Genomic DNA, 14,104 nt, shown 5'->3' on the forward strand with positions numbered 1-14,104 from the left:
CAGTGACTGGTGGTGTTTTTTTTTCATATCACTGCTACAGTCATATTAAAAATAAACATTACTTGGTCCTAACAAAAGCATTTATAATGGAATTGTTAAGATATTTTGACAGTTTCTTTTGGTAGTCTGGGTAGAAATGTCAGAAGTTGGAAAATTAGCATGCATGCTTGTTTGTTTCCCCTGCTGTTCTAATTGCAAATACAAGTAAAATGCTTTAAACTTTCTCCCTTGTGTAGTTTTGAGGGACTGATCTCCCAAAATTTACTTTCTGAAGTAAAATGAAAAATGAGACTTGCCTCATTTCAAAGAATGATCTGGTGACAGCACCAAGAGCTTTTAAGTTTGCCACAAAACAAAACCCCATAAAGTTAGTAGCTACAGACATGTAAATCATGGTGTTTTATTTAAACTTGTTTGCCTTTTAATTCAAGTCATAGCAGTACTGACAAAATGAGTTCAGTATGCCCAAAGTTGTGCTGCACTTTTTTTGGACCTTTACCAGTTTACTATTTGTTCCTGGAGAGAGGGGAGGGCAGGGATGGAGACCCAGGAGCTCCCACTGGCCTTTTAAGTATGTAAGGAACAGGAGTAGTGTAGCATCCGTAGAGATGGATTTGATGTTTGATTTCACTCTTTACCAGGGTGAACTGACAGGTTAATTTTATGTAATTACTGTTTAGTTTTTAGCGAGAAAGTTCACTTTGATTATATCAGATGCTGCTGAGGGTAATTTTTCACAGCAGTTCTTGTGAGGTTTTTCACTATTTTATTCTTTGTTAAAGTCAGTTAATATTTTTAGGCTGGTTTTGTGATCCTTCAGTTTTTTATCTTTGTTAGGTTTATTTGTAGAGGGCTCACAAGCCAAGCCTTAGTAGAGGAGGGCATCCGACTACTGACTGTATACAATGTTACAAAGCTTTTTTTTTTTTTCTTTGAAGGTTGGAATCTCCTGAATCCTTTTGTTCTTCACAAAAATACTGAAGAATGTTACCAATATCAAATGTTCCTCTCTTGATCTTGAACATCAACAGAAGAATTGACTCTCAAAAGCTGATATGCATAGCTTGAAACATGACGAGGGGGTCAATTTTATGTAATAACTAACAGTTAGAGAAATAAGAGAGCTGAATTCTAGTACCTCCTCTGCAGTCTCAAACAATCAATAAATTATTGTTCGAAAGATAACCTCCTGCCTCTTCATTCATGCTAAGCATAGCTTCTTGAGTCAGCATGGATTTTGTTGCCTCTTAATTATATACAGACTTAAGCCCAAGTGAAAGCACTTACACTGCAGCACATAGTTAGCTGGCTAGGATTTTAGTGAATAGTCCTGTTCATATGAATTTTAGACTCCTAATGGCAATGTAAAATCTTGGGATTTGTCGATGTTTCAGTCTGTGCTCTAATATTTTCTTTAAGGGAGAAAGAAGAGTTTATACATTTCTGCATTTGCTTTAGCTGGTGCAAGTTGGAGCAGTCCTGACTTCGCAGCCGTGGTCAGAGGGTAGAGGGAATGTCCTGTCCCTCCTGTGGCGCTAGCAGCTGTGTGGCTGGGAGATGAGCAGGTTCAGGTGACTGATCCATGCGAAATCTAATTCAGCCAGTGGAAGCAGGATGATAGCACCCCCAACATGTATTAGCTTCACTCTTATACAGCTGGACTCATAACATATTTTACTGCACTTTTTTTCTTTTTTTTGTAACTTAAAAATAAAGCATGAATTATGTAAAAAGCATAAGGGGTATTATTTTACAAGTCTTTTACATGAACGCTTTTTTAACAAGTTCCATTGTGTTTTTCATAGGATATCACTGCTTTAACTGGTGTTCCAGATGAGCACATCAAGACCAGAAAAGTTCACATTTTTGTTCCAGCACGTAATGCAATGCAGGCAGGAGTTAACAATACAAAGAAATGGAAGATGGAATTTGATAACAGAGAGCGCTGGGAGAACCCTTTAATGGGCTGGGCATCTACGTGAGTAGTTACTGGATTTGGAAATATTTTTCTTCTGTATTTGGCTCTTACTAATGATGTAAATTTTAAGTGTAAAATGTCCTTTCTACCTGTAAATCTACTTGGGTTTTAACAGTACTAACAGTAAGTGGTTGGGTTTGTTAGTCGTATGATTTATGATCTGTTAGGTTTAAAAGCAGATTTTAGCTCACAACATCATCTGGAAGAGTTTGGAAAAAGTGTTAACAACCAGAAATTTCAACTGTTACATTTGTGGTGATGTTACTGTATGGCAGCATCAGGGAAGGAAGGTTATTAGTTACCTGAAGCAGTAAATCCTTTTCAGCTCTCAGTTGCATCTTTTAAATTTGGTTAAACATAAACCAACAATATTTAGCTTCTGAGTTTATTTTTTTTACAAAGTTTTATAAATATCCTGAAGATCTGAAATGAGGAGCCATAACTAATTTAAAGAAAAAAACCTATTTAAAATATTACAGTTTGTTTCAATGTTGCTAATACTAGTAGTAAAAACTCTTAAATACATAAAAATCCAGAAAAGTACTAATCTTAGCTAAATATGCTATAATTTGGAGATGTAGGTATAATTTGGATGCAGCTAATCTTTAATTCTTTTTTCCCTTTATAAATACACTACCTACATTTTACAGTGTGGTTAGAATTCCTGTAAACTGTAAGGACTATACCAGCAATTCTCGTGACAATATTGTAATTTTGATTTGAAGCTGTCTTGTTTGAGGCATATTCAGAAAAGTTACTTGTTCTACATAAACAAAACTTAACCACTAAAGGTTATTTTTCAAACTTCAGAAAGGATACAGTGTATATTGAAAATGTCTGGCTGCAATCATATTATCACTTATGATAAAAGAACACAAAATTCTTTGAAAAAAACCTTCAACCCTTAAATATGAAATAATTTGAGCATGCATTTTTTGAGATTTATTAACATTCTAAATCCGGTCACGGAATTATTTTTTTTCCTTTTTAAAATTTATTTATAAAACAAATGTATCCAGAAATATTCGTTCAATATAACTCTGAAATCAAGTCTTCCTTTTATGTTGGTTTCCCCTAAAAAATTGAGGAGGCTCACTACCTGTAACATCTCAGTTGTATTCGTATTGCAAAGCATTCGGGAAACCAAGCTCAGCTATCATTAGATGAGGAAAAAATACTGAATATGAATTAAAATATTAGTTGTATTAAAATAGTCTATTAAAATACCGGTTTTAAAACTTGAAGCCTGTATGTAACAATGACCTCATCTTAAGCACGTCCTGAGTTTTTTCACCATTTCATCTTAAGCATGTTTAAGTTGCTGTTTCAGAGGATAAGATTTCAATGATTTAATACATGGGTGCCTTGGATGACTTGACTACTGCAAGCAGCTACTACGTTTAGCAAGTAGAGGCCAAGTTGTTCCACAGGGCCTAAATTAATTAAGTGGTAGACTGTGGACCAGCAATACACCTTTGCCTCCTGTCTTGTCCGCCCCCCCAAGCATCGAGCCACTGAAGTATGGTCTATTTATACCACTGCACAGATTGTAACACTGTAGCAGGTGCCAGTAACACCTGCTTTAGTTCAGGTTGAATTTAACTTTTCTTCTAATCGCCCTTTGCTTTTCAGCTGACTTTAACCTCCCCAGACAAATTATTTTCTGGGTGGAATTTTGCATGATCTCAGCCAAAACAATGGCTTTTAACCTTTCTAACAGTTATAACCGTTTGTGCTAAATAAACCACCTACAAAAACGAGCCATGGTATTAAGGGCTTACCTGTATGTTAAATTGTTCTGGAGTGAGCTTATTGTGGGAATTGAAAAAGGAATGGCTGTTTTGAATGAATCCATCTCTGCATGCGTTTTTATTTTGGGGTAGGGAAAGGAATATTTCCTGTGTAACCAAGATCCAGGTAGGCCAAAAGCAAGTGCTGTGTTGAGAATTGACACTGCTAGTTTAAGGGTTTTGTAAACTAGTTTGTTCATTTTTTAAGGAATTCTCACAAAAACTATTAGTGGACATCCTGGTAATTTCAAATTACCATTCAACACCCAGAAATACCTAAGAAGAGTTTCTTCTCCTCAGATTTAATTTCTGCAAAGAACAGTTCTTAGAAGTTTTCCCATTTACTTTTGAATAATGTAATGGGATTAGTGGATTAGAGCCCTTTAGGGTCTAGGGATTAGAGCCCTTTTCCTCTGAACTCAATATACTTATTTACCTGTAGGTCTTTGCTATATTTCTGTCATTGTACAGTCTTGTTTGCTTTTTTTGTTGTATTTGTTGTTTCTTGGAAATAGTTGTTTTCAGTGAAAATTATCCAGTTGCAGATCTAAATAAAATGGACCCATGGAATTTTTTTTTTTTAATTGGGAGGTTTCATTACAGGAATGCCTATGGATAGTTCTTGAATACATCTTTTAATATAAAGCTGTAAACAGAGAAACATGGGAAATGCATGGTTTCCATTGTAGAAGATCTCATGAGAGAACAAAATGTGAAATCCCAGTTTGTGGTGACTGGTAAGACAGTTTAGGGCAGGCATAGGAAATCCTGCAGCACTGCTGTGGCTGACACTAACAGGACATCATGCTGGCCATCCTGAACTCCAGTTTGCTCACAGATTATCACAAACTTAAACACATGGATAGCTCATTTATGGAAAGAAATCAAAAAGCTGTATTTAGATTGGATGAAAGATGATCCCACATGAAAATAGAACAAATAATTTCTTCCCAGTCCTCATTTCCAAGCTGCCTCTGTCTGGGAAGGTTTTCGCCAAACTTGCAGTACTGAAAAGGCACCAGTCCCTAACTACACTTCAGACTTAAACTTCTTTGTTCCCGCTTAGTAGTGTTGAGAAGATTTTTCCAACCGCAGTCATGGAAGAGAAGAATGATAAGCAAAAGTTGTCGCAGTATTGCAGTATATTTGGGTCACTTGATTCTCCACTGATCTTGTCACGGACTAATTCTTAGTTCCTAATTCTCCTTACTGCCTTTATAAGAGAAATCTTTAAATGTCTTTAAGAGAGCCCGTCTTAGTGGCTTGCGAAAGTGTAATTTCTGCCTTTATCTTGTATTTTTCTTTTTACTGGGGAATATATTGGATATATAGTGAACTCCATTTTTCCATGTCTACATCAGATAAAATTACATTGTTGTCTTTGCTGGAAGCTAGATTCCCCCTCTTGCCCTCCCCCTCCGCCAGTCACAGGCTTTGTCCTTTATTGTAGAGAGTTCAATGTATCTTTGGTTGCTTTTTCTCTTCATTTACCCTTCTAGCTTCAAAGAGAGAACAGTTGAGAGGCAGCTCCTTCAATAGCTTCTTGCAATTTGGTCTTGTCTTCCCAGTTGTCTCCCAGGCTTGTGTGCAGTGTTCTCTCAGGGAAGTGTTATCTAATCATTGTGCTGCTACAGCCGGTATCTTATTTCTCTAAAAGTTTTGTAGATTAATTTTTAGAATGCTGCTTTTTTTTATCCCTTGTCATTATTCTTAAATTGAGCTTATTTAGCAACACATAGGGCTGTTTGGTTTTTTAACTGAGATTTTAATTTGTTTCAAAAAGCTTTTTGCTGTTTGATTCTTTTCAGAAATGCAGTTGAGGAATAGCTGATCATCTAAAACTAACCACTGTGTATTTAGTTAGCTAGCAGTTTGCGTTTCTGAGCTTCGTTTTCAGTGGTGGCCTGCCATCTGCTTGCTGTACTGGAATAATTTGTGGAGGTCATGTGACCTCAGCCAAAGCTGAACTGTTTAGTTTTTTTATGTACTTTTCAGTCTCTGATTAATTCCTGCTCTGCTCACTTTGATATTCTGCTCTTTTCTGTATAAGGTTATTCTTCCCCTAGCTGCTCTACAGACTCCTGGTCTCCTTGAAATGTTAAAAATTACCTTAAGCCTCCTGATCTTACAAGAAGAGAGGGACTACACAGCTTTAAAAGTTAAAAAGATTGTTGCAGAGCACTTTTATTATAACCTCAGCAGGTGGTTAGATATGTTTGTCTAATAAAAAACTTAAAACATTAATAACTACAAGGAGTTTAACAGGCCAAAAGAGTGAAACAATACTCTGCAGAAAGTAAGAGTTAATCCTGGAAATAATTAAAAATAAAGGGAATTTGAATGGCTTCTGAGGTGGTGTAATACAAAAAGTTGTGTAATAACAGCATTTGACTAGCATTTGAGATACAGACATAATTATTTTATATTTCAAATGTGTTTAAAATTTGTCATCTGGTTTCTTACAGAGCTGATCCTTTATCCAACATGGTTCTTACTTTCTCTACTAAAGAAGATGCCATTGCCTTTGCTGAAAAAAATGGTATGTATTGTACATATTGAGTATGAGGGATTCAGCTTTCTATAGGCAATCTTGATCTCAAAGTATTAACAACAGAAAAATTACAGGATAAAGAACCTTCCCTCTGTTCCACAAAATTGGTAGACCATTAGTGCTCTACTTGAAGAAAACAGGGGGAGTATTTCTGAGGTGCTGAGGGAATTGAATCTAGGCCTTCCGCTTTCTGGAAGAGTGTTCCAGCCTCTTAGCATTACTATTGCAATTCTTTTGCAAGTATCTGTGTTTTGAATGAGAACTGAGCCTTGCGCAGGTCTTGGAGGAAAATTAATATTAATACTTTAAGAGTGACCCAGGCTGGGGGTCCCAGCTACATGGCAGTGGGATTTTTGCCTGAAGGCTTGACATGACCATCTGACTTCTAGTTAAGGAAAGACTGTCAGAACCCTTGTGAATGTTTGATAATCAGAAAAACTAAAATTAAGTGACTACCAGGTAAGTATGTTGGACTTTAGTTTTGGCCATGTTGCAGGATGGATTTATCGTAGAATCGTAGGCTATCTCCAGTTGGAAGGGATCTATAAGGATCATTGAGTCCAACTCCCTGCTCCTCGCAGATCTACCTAAGACTAAGCCATATGACTAAGTGCGTTGTCCAGACACTCCTGAACTCTGATGGGGCTGGTGCCATGACCACTTGGAGCCTGTTCCAGGGACCGACCACCCTCTCAGTGAAGAACCTTTTCCTAATGTCCAGCCTGACCGTCCCCTGATGCAGCTTTATTCTATCTCCTCATGTCCTGTCTGTGATCACCAGAGAGAGGAGATCAGCACCTCCCCCTGCGCTGCCCCCCGTGAGGAAGGTGTAGATTGAGGAAGTTATACCTAACTCTTCCCAAGTACAATACTGAAGTCTAAACACTTACACTTGATGATTGTTCATATTTGAGAAAAAGATAGTAGAAAAGCCAGTACCATTACTTAGTATTTTAATGCTAATGATGTATCAGAAGGACTGTATCTGTAAACTTACTTGGTTACTTAGGTTTGTATCTTCTCACAGAATTATGGTACTGCAAGCAATATCCATAACCACAGCCTTTTGAATATTCAGCAGTCCTTTTATGTGTTGGTATGAATTTTTCTCTGCCTTTTTTTTTTTTTAATCAGTTTCATTTTTCTTAAAGAGTTAGGCTTGATGCTTAGCGCTCAGGGATGTGAGGAAGATTATTTGCACTGGGTTAAAGCCAGGAATAATGCACATGGAGTGTAAGCTTCTTCAGAAGCCTTCCCTGTGGTCTACAGCTTTCAACTATATTTAGTCTGCAGTAAACAGATAGTCAAGTTTCTTGGTCAGACCAAATTGTGCAGAGTTGATAGATGACTTATGTTGTACACCCAAAAAACAGGGTAAGTCCATTAATTTATACAATTAGGAAGCTAAACCATTTAATGTGCAGTTTATTTGCACTTTTTAATGGTAAAGACTAATATTTAATTCCTCTGTTCCTCTTTGAGCAGATTTTTTTTAACTTAATAGTCTTAATTTTATTGACAAATAAATTGTATTCACTAAGAAATTAATAGGATCATCATATTTGCATTGGATATACCAATTACTGTGCAATTTTAATAGTATTTTGTAATGTTTTATGAACAAATATGAAATTTGGGAGAATCTGGTGTTGCTTTACTTATGCTTCTGTATTGTTCATGCTATTTCTGTTTCTTGGGAAATTCAGCCTGCAAGAGAGAGAAGCTGAATCCTGGCCTATATATCACTATATTAATGAGCTACTTCAGTCATCTCTTTGGACACATTATATTTTGTCCTTTTGAAATGCAGATTGAAGTAAAATACTTGATTTGTTCAGTGAAGGAAGTTTATGCCTTCACTGAACTAGTAATGAATCTCCATTGTGCCGGAAAACTACAAAGAAATGCTACCAACTAAACTAAGGCTGTGACTTAATATTAATGTTATTAGTTCAATATTCACTTCACTTGCACCCTTCATTTTACCATAATTGAGATGCAGCATACTTTTCTGCAGATGGTGGCTTGCCTAAATTATTACTCCAGTTTTATTTAAGGTGGCTTAGTTTTATGAATATGATATATGCATAATATTTTCTGTAGTAATAGCTTCAGTATCAGATGTGGCTGGAAATATAAATTTCTCAATATTTAGTTCTGCTTTTAGAAAGAAATGAGAACCTTAGGCACACATTTACAATGGGACTTAGTTTCCAAACTGAGGTGTTACTGAAACATGTTTAAGTCTAGGAACACAAATATTTACCTCTCTGCCCTTCCCATATGAACCGCCCAAGTTTTCCATTACAAAATTCCCTAAGAACATCCTTTCATTTCTGCAAACCCTAGATTTTGCAGGTATTTTTATATGATTGTGAAACCTGAGAGTTCTTTCTCACCTTAGCACTTCAGGAACCCAAGGCAAGCTATCTTTCTGCATAGCCCATCTGATGTGTTTTCTAATGTAGGAATAAGAGCACTGAATACAGTAACGGCAGAGATCTCTGTCTGAAATATGACAGCTGAGGATGGTCTGAAGTCAACGCAAGGAGAAAACGCTTGTAACTGGATGAAACCGAAAGTTTAGCCAGTTGACCTAAACTCTTTTTTGTCCTGTCCGACATCACCAAGGCAGTTGTTTAAAAACATAACAGCTTTAGTAACAAGACCAGAGAGTTTTCTACTCCACAATAATCTTTAGTCAGGTGATGAGAGTGTTCTTCCAGAGATGATGAAATCTGCTTTCTGTCCATTTGGCTTGTATGGCAGGGTTCTGGGCGAGAATAACCCACCATTGTGGTATTTTTACAAAAGTGACCTCTGCTCTCTGTCATGAACAACTGAAGGTGCCTAACTCAAGGAGGCTGTTCCAGAGTGTGAAGCCTTATCACAAAGTTAGATGTAACTAACTTTGTGGATTTTGGATAGCTACGGCAGCCCGAGTCGTTGTGCTGGCAGTTGTGAATCTCTTGGAGGCACTTGGCTCCTCTCTATCTAGTGTATAAAAAGATGAAGTAATAACTTGGGGCGGTAGATTCCATTCCAGCAGCCAAGTGCCTCAAAGTTAGGTGTTACAGTGCTGAATGTTGCAATACCAAAATCCGTCTCTGGATCTAGTTCTGGCTGTTTACTCAAGCTTATATTTTTAATCAGAACAGGAGGCAAAAGCCAGTGCTCTCACAGATGGAAAGAATATGTTTTTAAAACCTCTATTCCAGTATTTCTTACGGAGAATAGTTAACTTGGAAATTAACATTCAGCCTAATAAACATGAATAAAAAGTTTGTGTAACATTTGTGAATACACAAAATTGAGGCACAGTGATGTGACAATTTCTGTATGTTATGGAACATGTTTTGATGTGTAGATATATCTTGAGTGTTTTCTGTGAACATCGTAAATATAAAAATTCAGATATATGTTAAACCTTTTAGGACTTAGCAAATTTTTGTTTTAAAACTAAGGAAGACAAGTATCTTATTAGTGTCTGCTAAAACTGCATACTTAACCACTTCTAGCTTCAACTCAGGTATCTCAAATTTGAGTGAAATGTTGCAGCTAAAGAGACCAAACTTTGGAATACTGAGTGCTGCCCTGGCAATTTTCCAGGCACCTGGAGGCTGCAACCAATTTGCATTTTGATTTACATAAACACTAATGTCTCCACCTCCTCTTTTCTGACATTTTTTAGCATTTCTTTTGCTTAACTATCACATAATTTACTTGTCTTCTATCACTTCATTCCCTTTTCTTTTAGTCCTAATTTTTTATGTTCTTATAAAAATGTTAAGTATTAAACTCCTTTCTAATGCTGAAGGTTTTTTTTTGCTCTTCCTTTCTTCGGTCCTCCCACCCTTCTTTTTTTGCTAGCTTTCCAAGGTCTCAATTCTCTCCCAGTCTTTGGGATTGATCTTCTGTATGCTATTTTTTTCCACATTTCCTTATCTTTATTTTCATTTCCTGTCCCAGCATACACAAAGCCTTAGTGCTGCTGTGGTGCTATGGAGTTGTGGAGCCATGAACTTGCAGGACAGGCAATGTTCCCTTTTGAGTTTTTTGCAGGAGTAAAGAAAATGGCGGTATGTAGTACGTAGTCTTATCAACTGAGAGAATGAGCGTATGTCACATCTATGGCATTTCAGTATCCTCTTCTGCCAGTTACAAAGGATGGCTAGTGGATACCTACGCGGAGAAAAATATATTAAAGTTAAAAGATTTAAGTTGCATTTGCTCTGTATTGTAAGCTGAGAATATTTAGAATTCTCTTTGTTTCTTGTCTCCTCCCCCCACATTTCCCCTGGAACCTCCAGGCTGGAGCTATGATGTCGAAGAGAAGAAGATTCCAAAACCTAAATTCAAGTCTTACGGTGCAAACTTTTCTTGGAACAAAAGAACAAGGGTGTCTACAAAATAGGTTGGCATTGGCTGTCTGACTGTGAATAAAGTCAGCTGTGCTATATTTATAGTCTATGTATAATACATCTCTTAATCTCCTAATAAATTTGACCTTTAAACTACAGATGCATCTTGTGATGTCTATTTAAAATGTTTTTGATGTCTCCAATTGAACCTGTTACAAACTTCCCTATAAATAGAGGAGATTTGGAGTGTTCATACTTCTAAAAAATTGCTGTACTAGGAATCTATCAAAAGGAATGTTTGAAATCAGCTGCAACTTTAAAGATTATGGGTTATCTTTGATGGTAATTTTATATTCATTATCTTGTTTTATATTCATTATCTTGTTTAAACTTATCAGCCTTGCATATACAAATTCTCTCAAGAGGAGCTGGGGTTTTTTCTTTCTCTTTCTATACACAAGAAGTTTGTCAGTTGAAGAGCAGCGTATGATATATAAAACTTAATATTTGAGTGTAACTCAAGACTGTTCTGTATAAATGTATATTATATAACCACCGTTCTGCCCAAACTAATATTGTCATTATTCCAGAAGCATTCACGACTGGAATAGAAAGCACTGTTTTTTGTATTGGATATGGGGGAGGTTTAGTCCAAAAGATTGAGATTGCAATTGTTTCTCTGTGATGTTCTTCAAAATTGAAGCTAAGCCAGCTAAATATTCACAAATTAAGTCAGAAGAGTGTCAGGTGCCTCACACAGCATCAGCATATACTAATTACATAATTATAGTTCTATTTTTTTTTTATTGCTAGTTACCTGTGTATCTGCATTGAGGTTTCCTGTTGCCTAACAAAAGATGTGGTGATAGCATCTCAGCCTTAACATTGAATATATAGCCTAAACTCAGTTTGTCTTACATGACATTAAATCATTAATTTTAATAATGCATAATATTATGATTGGAATCCTTGGTTACATATCTGTGGCTTTTGATTTATTCACTTTAACTTTTACTTAACAAATTGAGAGATCAACACATGATCAGTGAAATCTATTACAAATTGGGGGAGGGTACACCTTTTTCATATGCAACTGAGAGTTTTATCCCAACTGTCACAAAAGAAACAGTTGAGACAGCTCTCTCCACATAGATCTAAAGAATGGTGTAAGTGCTATGCACTGAATTCTAGCTAAAAGAAGGCATAAAACTACCTTGTGTTGCCCCGATTTGATTATATTTTTGTTTCACTTTTAACCAGCTGCCCTATATGCTGGCTAACATTTGTTTAAAGCGTTGTTTTTGACCCAGTTTCAGTATAATCAACCAGTTGGCTTATGTCGCTATTTTCCTATCACAGACAAGAACTGTTACCCCGATTCATCTTCCTATTGAATTTTGAATGCTGCATTGTGCAGTGGAGCCTAAAGTCCTCCAGGACCGCGAAAGTGCACCAAACTGGAATCTTAACAGTCCAGAATCTACTGTACCTCTTTGTATTCCGGCTAAGCTTAATATGCTGATCTTACTAAGGAGATGGTAATAAGAAAAGCCATTTGTTGGTTTTTTGTTTTTTTTTCCCCCCTGTCTTTTACAAGTGAAGATCAGCAAGATCTTAATTTAATGGTCTTCAAGCTTTATAAGATTGTCAACATTATAATTGAGAAGTACTTGGATATCTAATGCAGCAAATGCACAGCTTGGTTTTTGAAATAATGTAGTCCAGGGAAATGACTGATAAATGTTAGATACCTTACATTATCTTTGGACACCTAATATATGAAATTGCTGTATGTTAATGTATACTTCCTGTAACTAGAATCAGTTTCATTTAGAGCACAGGTTCTTTTTTTTGTTTCTTCTGCTAAGATAATGGAAATACTCAAAGGAGAATTTGTTAAGTCACCTTCCCTTCCCGGGGAAGAGAGCTTTTTTTTTTTTTGCCTTTTTTTTTTTTAAATGCATATGTTTATTATAATTCTGTACTGTGCACCCCACCTTGAAGTCTTTAAGTCATGCTTGAGCCCAGACCTTCTTTTCCTTCGATCACTTTCCTAGGACTTTGAATTTTTTTCTCCTGTTAGATGGCTTCTTAAGAATGAGCATGCTGACAATGGAAGAGTTGATTATTGTCACTGTACTCTTCAAACCCTAGAAATGAAATTGAGGGGAAGAGCTTGCAGAGGACCAGTGCCAACAGGAATATATTTTAGAGATCAAAAAAAATCTCATAGATACTAAACTTTATTACCCTTTCATTAATTTATCAGAATACTACAGCACTAGGCTGGAACTGAAATTGTACAAGATGATCTGACCGTCTTAAGTACCTTCAGAAGTGAATATTTCATTGGTGAACTCCGGCTTCTATCTACAGTGTGTTATGACAGGTAAAATTGCTCCCAAATCTAGAATATGTCAAAACAAAAGGCACAACTGGTAAACTACTGTAATTAGGTTTTTTAGTATCCTCAACCGTTGATCTGAAAATGCAAATCTAAAGAGATTTTGAGGATGCAAGGCTAATACAAATGCTGAATGAGATTATAGATTCATCTTGGTGGTAGATGTAGTTGTGCTGCATCCAACTAATCAAAGCTTTTCAGGGCAGTAATATTTCAAACATCTGGAGGTATCAAAATCATTAAATGGGGGAAAGAAAAAGTTTAAAGCTCCCAAACAAATAGAACACGTTCTTCACCCAGTGGGATTTGCATGCATCTGAGGTATCTTACCACCTTACATGGCAATAACAACCAAAAGAGTAATAAAGAATTACAAGACAGTTGCATGCCAGCATTGCAGAGGAGTCTTACGTAGATGTTACATTTACATTCTTTCATTGAGCTGTGTAGATTTGGGAGGTTTTCTTTACAGTTTTGTAGCTTCTGTTATTGTGGAAAGTCTTATGCAAAAAATTAACGGGCTGATCCGAAGTAGTTTACACTCGGACTTGCGTAGATACATTGTGTGAAGTTCTGGAGGCAGAGTTCTGCTACTGGACAAAGACCTTTCCTGGTCCATAGTACCACCAGTTTTCTGAAAAAGGCTTATTATCTGTCATTGCTGTCTCAGCCAGCTATATGTCACAGTAAGAGCTGGATTATTCCTGTCAAGTCTGGGTGAAAGTTCCTTCTTTTAAGAAAGATGCAACATCATAATCTTTTTCCTCCCATATGCTACTACTTTTACTCGCAACAGCTCTACAAGCTTTTACTTGCATCAGCTCTTTTTTTTTTTTTTTTTTTTTTTCCATATCTCTTGACCACATGAAAATTTTCCTACATGAGTTTGGAAAGGTTGGCCACTCCAGTACTAGAATTTCTGTTTAAAACTAGGAATGTTTTGGTGAAATTTTAACTTTACTAATAAACCCCCTTTTTTTCATTTTACCCCACATTTGCATTTCCCCCTTCCTGCCACTT

The 14,104-nt window shown here is 36.4% G+C and overlaps 1 protein-coding gene across 3 annotated transcripts in view; it reads left to right on the plus strand.

Annotated features, from left to right (window-relative positions):
- Positions 1-10,838, plus strand: part of NDUFS4 (NADH:ubiquinone oxidoreductase subunit S4) — a 49,483-nt gene extending 38,645 nt beyond the window's left edge. Inside the window, exons 3-5 of one of the 3 annotated variants that reach the window (XM_087759842.1) lie at positions 1,806-1,978; positions 6,234-6,307; positions 7,347-10,618. In XM_087759842.1, the coding sequence (XP_087615968.1) occupies positions 1,806-1,978; positions 6,234-6,307; positions 7,347-7,375 (276 nt within the window). In that variant the 3' untranslated portion in view covers positions 7,376-10,618. The other 2 variants (XM_087759841.1, XM_087759840.1) reach the window with 2 other exon arrangements.
- The last annotated feature ends 3,266 nt before the right edge of the window (positions 10,839-14,104 follow it).

This window comes from Nipponia nippon, unplaced genomic scaffold (genome assembly GCF_047370975.1).
Source record: "Nipponia nippon isolate SJK-2023a ecotype South Korea unplaced genomic scaffold, ASM4737097v1 scaffold_20, whole genome shotgun sequence".
Taxonomy (NCBI): domain Eukaryota; kingdom Metazoa; phylum Chordata; class Aves; order Pelecaniformes; family Threskiornithidae; genus Nipponia; species Nipponia nippon.